General features: G+C 31.1%; 1 protein-coding gene across 1 annotated transcript; it reads right to left on the bottom strand.

Annotated features, from left to right (window-relative positions):
* Window positions 1-1121: 1121 nt before the first annotated feature.
* LOC107171594 (uncharacterized) lies at window positions 1122-4946 on the bottom strand. The gene is made up of 4 exons (XM_015521843.2): window positions 4615-4946; window positions 4257-4340; window positions 3512-3586; window positions 1122-3119 (listed from the first exon to the last, which is right to left on the bottom strand). The coding sequence occupies exons 1-4, from the start codon at window positions 4669-4671 to the stop codon at window positions 2100-2102; spliced, it is 1236 nt and encodes a 411-aa protein (XP_015377329.2). The 5' UTR covers window positions 4672-4946; the 3' UTR covers window positions 1122-2099.
* Between the last annotated feature and the right edge of the window lie 2867 nt (window positions 4947-7813).

Genomic DNA, 7813 nt, shown 5'->3' with positions numbered 1-7813 from the left:
GAGGAAGCGGAAGTTGGCATGATGATGCTGGCGGTAGTAGTGACGCTAAATAATCTAGATAAGGATCTGGAAGGCAAGGTAATCCGCCACAATGATTTGCTTCAACCTAGTTAACAAAATAATAATTAGATAATATTCAGATGGGTGCGTTAGGATTGAAAAATATTTCTTACCTTAGCCAAAAAAGCTAATGCCAAAGTAAACACAATTATTGAAGTCTTCATTTTGTATTTAATATAACTGCTGAATAATACAATATAATGAGCATCGTTGTTTAGCTTATATACTCAAATCGTAAATGATTTGTTTTTCAAAACTTCACGTATATTTATCGCGATTTCATAAAATTAATCAGTAATGTATTCGTTATGCTTGTGGAATATAAATATGTATTATTACAGATGAATGTTTATATGATTCAGATATGTACCTAATATGTGATACTGATATTTTTATCCTAAGAGACACAGACTATAATATGAAAATTGTGTACACCTCCAAAACTACTGATTGGCGTTAATACAACAATAAATATGATCGATGATAGCGCCGTCTAAGGTTATGTGAGTCCTCAGTATTTTGAGAGCTAAAATTATTCAAATGATTTAGGTATGTTAATCTTATACTTAATTATTGTGCATGTGTTTGGAAGTGCGTAGTCCAAGATTTCATGATAAAGCATAAATATTTGAGAACAAAACCAAATAACTAAACACACACAGACACGCCATTACAATAATGATAATATAGTTTTATATCTGTTAATTGGCACCTAGAAAATTATAATACAATTTTTTTTCATATAGACTACCAAATGAGTATCACAAAAAAAAATGTCAACACAATAATATCATTTACGATAATGTAAGTATAATATTAGAATGTTTGAACATGGTTGAAATATTTATATTTTAATACAGATGATTAAGTTTAGTGGTTTTTTTTTTTCATCTTCGTTGAATTAGTTTAATTATATGTACCAACTATAAACTTAACATGTGGATATTAAATTATTATTTATTAAGGTACAGAAAATATAGTTACTGATAAAAAGACAAAAACTCAAAAATTAAAACTTTGAATTTTCAAAAATATTCTGAAACTAAAAGTACCCATAGAAATTAGAAATGTATAGTTTTTTTTTTTTATATTATAAGTAAATGTATTTCAATATAATTACAAAAAATAAAATCCATATGACGTATACAATTGTAAAATAAAATAAAAAAACATTACAGTATAGAAAGATATTTGTTCAACACGACATTACTCACACTACCTACTCTTTCAGAATTATCTTTGGTAATTTATTATATGCATCAGTTTAATGATAACTTTATTTATGCATTTTATATTAAACTAAGTTTAGTATTTAAGTTAAAACTAAAAAGTAGATGGGTATCTGAAGCTATATTATTGCAATACAACAAACAACAAATAAAAAAATAAAATAAATTAGTTAAGTACATTTTTAAATCTTACACATCTTATATTCAAATATTTATGCATTCAATATCGTATTTTAATATCTATAGTTTACACTTAAATTGGTACAAAACACTTAATATTTGTAATAACTACATTTTTTTTTTTTTCAAAATATTACCATAAGAAATAATAAAGTAAGACAATAAGTTCAAAAAAATACTGTTTTATAAGTTAAAAAATAAAAATATTTCGAACATATTTAGATCATTAAGATACAGTTTCAATTCAATAACCACTTATATATATAGTTAAACATAATATAATCGATGCAAATAATAATTGTAATAATATTACCTACACATAAATTAAAACTTAGACAATTTTTTTCAATAAAATTTGAATCCCAGTGGCCCTAGTGGGTTTTTATATATAAAAAAAATATGCAGTAACATAAATCGAAATGAATTAACTATAATAAATTTATATATTATAACTTAGAATATTTTAGTTTTAAAAGAATAATCATACAATGAATTCAAAAAAACAAAAAAAAAAATCTAGAAACCTTAAGAATAAAGTATAACACAGATATTTGAACTAATTCAAAAACAAAAATGTAATACAGTAGGTATAGGTACATATTAAGCACTGAAAAAAATATGTTATATTTTTTAATTGATATCCCCGAACAATAATGAATAATCGTTTGAAGGTATACAAGCTAAAGAATTCGGTAAGTAAACTGTTATTGAGTCAAACAGTTGGTGCCTTAAAGTCGAAGGAAAATTGTCCAATACAGATGGACACGTCACCACTGTGGATAACATTTTCGCAAAATTATTGGGATTTAATGAACTCAATATTTTCGGTGAAGGTATTAAAACATTAAACATCGATGTGAAATGTGTAACGGGCAATCCTTTCGTTAACGCCTGTGACGAACCGAAGACAGAACACAGCAAATCAAAAGTACTGATCGGCATCACGCTTAACATGCGCGAAGTCATTAGGGGGCTAAGGATGCCGACTAGTACCGGAGTCGGTATCGTGTTCACCAGAAAAGGCGAAGATTCGTCAAGCGTTTCCAACAGGCCGTCCAGAAAACCGAAAACAGTGGACGGGCTCACCGTGACCAACAATTCTGATTTACAGCTCACGAACGTCAGAAACGACAGTAAAGTCGGTATGGGCAAACAGTTGAACGTTGGCTTCGACATGGATAGCGCGGTAATCAAATTTATAGCAGACGGATGTGGTAAATCCACGAAAAACTCAGGAGAGGAAACGATTCCTAATATGGAGATGAAACTGCCCCTCGGGATACTGTTCAGGGCTCCCGCGGACAGCGACAGCAATCCGTTCAAGAACAGGACCCTGTCCTTGGACGGCACCTCGCAAAGTGCGCAACGGTTAACCGACAGTATCGACAGTGCTGAGTTTAGGCACGGTTGAGAAAGCGTGTTGAACAATTTTGGAGTACAAGCAAACATGCCGACCAAGTAAGTGACTATGGCGGGTGGCGGTGGGTCCATCATACTACCGTACACAGACGTAATGGTCGCAATGAGCGATACTTTGTGGTCCGGCGACAATTCAGCCAATGAAGTCTGTGAACAAAACTTTACCAAATCTTCGACAGTGTTTATGGATGACGAAAATCCATTTTCAGCAATATGATGATGGTCCAAGCTCTATAAAAAATCATGTCAAGATTCCCCTTAAAATTGTTAAAAACTAAACGAACCTACGACTGCAGTATAAGTTATCTAGACTGGAGCACCCATATGCAAAGGGGTGACGTGTCGCCCCCTCCCTTAGAAAAAATATTGTTATTTTTTTAGTTTTGAATAATAGATTAATTTTACTAATGATAAGGTTTTTATTGTAATACTATGTCGATTATTATTTTTGTTCACATATAAAATGTATATATTTTGTTTCATTATTTAATAAAATAAATTTGATTGATTCTTAGTTTTCAAGTTATTTATTTTATGATTGTCACCTCCTAGGCTTTGACAGATGGGCGCCCTTGTGTCTGAATTATATTATTATTATCTGTACAATAATAATATTTACTTACAGTTTTTACTAAAATCGAGTTTTGTAATGATATCGTCATCGTATGGCGCGTCTTGAGTTTATCATTGTTTGATTTCTGAAACAAACATTATATACATCTTAATAATATTATATAAGTTTTATTTGAAAAATATACATATAATATAGACGAGGAACGTCTTTGATGTTAATCGGCTTAAAAGAATGTATAGCAAGTGGTGGACTATGCAGGTGAGACTTTTTCTTTTAGGCCTTGGCTCGTAGTAAACAGTGAACTGTTATTTATTATAATTAATAATTGGACGGCATTCCTATTTTATGGTCTTGCTTAATGTTTGAAGAGAAAAATGTGTGTGTAGGTATAAGACGCAATTTATTGAGATTATTAAAAAATAAAGTTTTTTATTTTATAAAAAAAAAAACAATGTAGTTTCTTGCGTTTTATTTTTAAAAGTTATATAATATTGTGTTTTTAAAGTACAAAATATGAATTATAAAATTAGGGCAATATGTTTTATAAAAATCCAAAATAAACACGAATTTATAATCTAATCACTAAATTAATGTATGATGAAACAAGTTTGAAGGCTGGTAAAATAAAATTTTTTTTCGAATTTTTTTCATAGTCTGTCACTGTATATATAATATAGTAATAATTTAATATTGACATAATTGTCAATCCTTAATTTTCTAAATTCCTAAACTATCTGATGTTTTTTTGTATGTAATATTTTATCCTATGTCCAATAATTTAATAAATTACTTACTGTTGCAACCGATACATTTACTGGTGTTGTTAAGATGGATCCAAATTTACAAAGAATGCATTTACCTGCGTATACACCACTATTCTGCAAATAAAATATTTTTATTTATTTATAAATTATAATAATTGTATTATAATGTTCTATCGACAGTTAAAATAATTAAATGTATTTTTGTCAAATATAATAGCAACAAGGTAATAATATATATATATATATATATATATATATATATATAATTAATCGATATTTTTTTTTCGCCATAAATCAGATAAATGAAAAACCAAGTAAGTATCAAGTAAAGGTACCTACATAAAAAATAATAAGAATTAACAATAAGTATTTTTGAATGGAAACTTACTTGGAACACAGCCATAGTGCAGATGAATACCCAAATTATGGAAATAAATCGTTTCATCTTCAAACAATTTTGTTGAAAATAATATATATATATATAAAAAAAAAAACAGTAGGTACAATTGACTCGTGGTCAAAACGTTCACTGAGTATTTTATACCGTTTTATACATACTTTAGGAAACTGATAATGTAAGATAACGTTAACAATGTCGTACACATAATATTATTTTATCTACTACCTACAAAACCAATGTAAATAATATATTAATATAATATAATATATATGTGTATATTTCCTGTAATACGAGTATGATCTGCAGAGCACATTATAACGCTTATAGTGTGAGGTGTATACTGTACACGTCTTGGTCATATTTTACGTAGGTATTAATTTTTTTTTATCTATCGCTGCAACACTATTGTAATGCCTCGAATCAAACGCATGGTTAAATTTATCCGGTGCATTCGTCTAAATACAATTTTTTTTTTTTACTTTTCTATTTTTCTATAGTAGGTAGGCCCTTTTGTTCGACATTTTTTAAGTGCTTTTATCCGCATATAGAGATTATAATATTTAAAGAGATGAACGCAAACAAATAGTGATTATAATATTCAAAATTGATCAAACAGCAAATTGTGTTCGTCAAAACCTCAAAACTGTGTATCAGACTTTATTGTGCGAGCCATAATAATCTACAGACATATCGTGATATAAATATATTCAGTGGTCCATTTAAGGGGATGCTACCCGGTCAGAACGTAACTATAATGCTGGCCAATAGAATGCGCTGCTCTATACGTGACCCGGGAGTGTACAAAATCTGAGTGCGGTTTTTCCTTTACGAAAATTGTTTTTTACAAATTAAAACCAAAGTGCGTCTTTTGAGTTATTGTAAAATCAACAAATGTTCACAGTTTATAGAAGAGAAAATTATTTGTGCCAAATTGTTTTGAAAAGTTTATTGTTTTTGTCAAAAAATAGTTATTAATACAAGGCTTACCAATAACCTGCAACTATGTCTATATATCTTACCTTATAGTCTATACATCTAATTGTTCCTACGGTTCAACTTATTTATAGATAGAAATAATTATTAAAGACAGGTAATTATTAAAATAGGAAATTGGGCCTAACATAGATTGTATTGATTTATTAATTATAACAACCCACTTGTTCAGTTTATCTAGAAAACTAATTAATTTACATACTTTTCGAGTATACTAGGTATACCAGATATTATAATACACTGTGGTATTAACTATAAACCATACATACAAATATGTTGTAGTGACAAACATGGTCACTATCGCGGTTGTGCTATAGTGCTGTCAAAACTATTCACCACTTCACTTTCAGCTCTCTCTGATTATTCATTGTTTTAGGCTCCCAAAGTATTGTTTCTTATTAACAGATTTTTAATATATATATGTATATATTATATATATATTATATATTTAAGCAATGCTCATAGGTAAGTACGTATTTTTTACCGATATTCAATAGATCTAATGTATGTGCATATTGTATTGTTATGCAATACACATAATATAGGGGAAACCAGAAATTCCCACGAATCGTGCCTTAAATCACGATTATGCACGGTTTGCGACTGGGGCAAGTCACCTTTCCTCGAGCCCACTCGACTACGCAGCATTTCACTCTCTCTCTCTCTCTTTCTCTCTCTTGTGCACGCGCCCGCCTTATTGTGTGGGTGCAAAAGTGCGTTTAGCGGTGCCAAAATGTCACTAAAAGATAATCGGATTACGCGGCGAAATCAAAACTAAAGATCGTCGTCGCCGTGCGGCGTTTGCAGTATTTTATTTAGTTTTTTTTTTTTTTTCATCCCCTAAATACACACAAGCGGGTGCGCGCGCGCGCCGGAGCGGCTCACTGACGGCGATAATCGGGTATTACGGGTGCTCCAGCGGCTACGTCGAGGTGACTAAACTGGGATTAGCGCGGCCCGGTGCACGTGCGGGACACGCGCTTACCAGTCCTAATAAAGTTAATGCCCCGAGAGAGAAACAGCGATGCGACGAAGACACGGCGAGAGAGCCAGCGTGAGAGGGTGGTACGAGTGAGAGAAAGAGGGAAGGGGTGAAAGTGAGAGGGAACGGTATATGTATACGCGTTGTATGGGAAACCGATATAGGCGTCATCGTTGTTTTTGTTTTTACGGCCGCCGCCGTGGCAGACGGAGTGTGAGAGAGAGGACGTTAAAAAAAAAATAATCTCGATAGTCGAGGGGTTCTCCGAAAACGATCAAAATATCCTATAGGTATGTATATGTGTATATATAATTATCATAATATTGTGCGTAATATTTGGTGGGTATAAAATATAATATTATTTTACGGACTGTTTAGTTGTCACGTTGTCTTAAAGCGATGCCCATTATTGCTTTATATATTTTTATTATTATTATAATCTGATGTTATACAATGAGTAAATAACAAACCGGATGACCTAGAGAAATAAAAATAAACCGCATTTAAACATGAAAAAAAAAATGTTACATCACTCCTCGATGCAACTGGTTTGATTCACGATATTATGCAGTACAGGTACGGGTGAGTAGGTGCAGCATCTTATCTAATTCCAGTGACTGCGGTTTGATATAGTACCTAATAACACAAGCAGAGTCGTCAGCGTAATACTGTCTAGTAAGCACCTCTATGATAATATTGGTAAGTACCACACAAATAGAACTAACATCCTCGACACCGATTTGATTCTCATCGTATCCTAAATTTCGCAGATGACCGGTTACATTTTTTTCCTCCATCGTTTCTGTACGTGGATAATAATATTATGACAATGATAAGAAAAATATACATTTATATTGATATTATAATATTTTCGTTTCGAGTAAAGGAGAGTATAAGTGCACAAATATCGAATAATAATTTATGTACTTGATTAACAATGACTTGTGGAAACCGAGTTAACATGATTTATTATCAAATTGTTAATGACAGTATTATAGGTTAACCTATACCTATACCTAACCCATACCTACGCCACAAAAATCGTATTTAATACCTAATAACTGATTCCATAAAATTTCAATTTTGATTAAATAAACAGTGAAAGCGAATTCATCATTCGATAGTTATACCTCCTCAGTAGTTGTCAACGCCTGTCGCATGTGATTTGGTCATTTTATCAGAATAACGTCACCGCGCATATAAAACAATAAC

This window comes from Diuraphis noxia, unplaced genomic scaffold (genome assembly GCF_037042655.1).
Source record: "Diuraphis noxia isolate RWA-SAM2 unplaced genomic scaffold, SU_Dnox_SAM2 contig0007, whole genome shotgun sequence".
Taxonomy (NCBI): domain Eukaryota; kingdom Metazoa; phylum Arthropoda; class Insecta; order Hemiptera; family Aphididae; genus Diuraphis; species Diuraphis noxia.
This window is presented reverse-complemented; position numbering and strand designations above follow the sequence as displayed.

Coding starts and splice junctions, on each gene's coding strand:
- LOC107171594 (XM_015521843.2), bottom strand. CDS start 4,671: ATGAAACGATTTATTTCCATAATTTGGGTATTCATCTGCACTATGGCT. Junction 4,341..4,614: donor GCACTATGGCTGTGTTCCAA/GTAAGTTTCCAT, acceptor TTTTATTTGCAG/AATAGTGGTGTATACGCAGG. Junction 3,120..3,511: donor ACTCGATTTTAGTAAAAACT/GTAAGTAAATAT, acceptor GATTTTTTATAG/AGCTTGGACCATCATCATAT.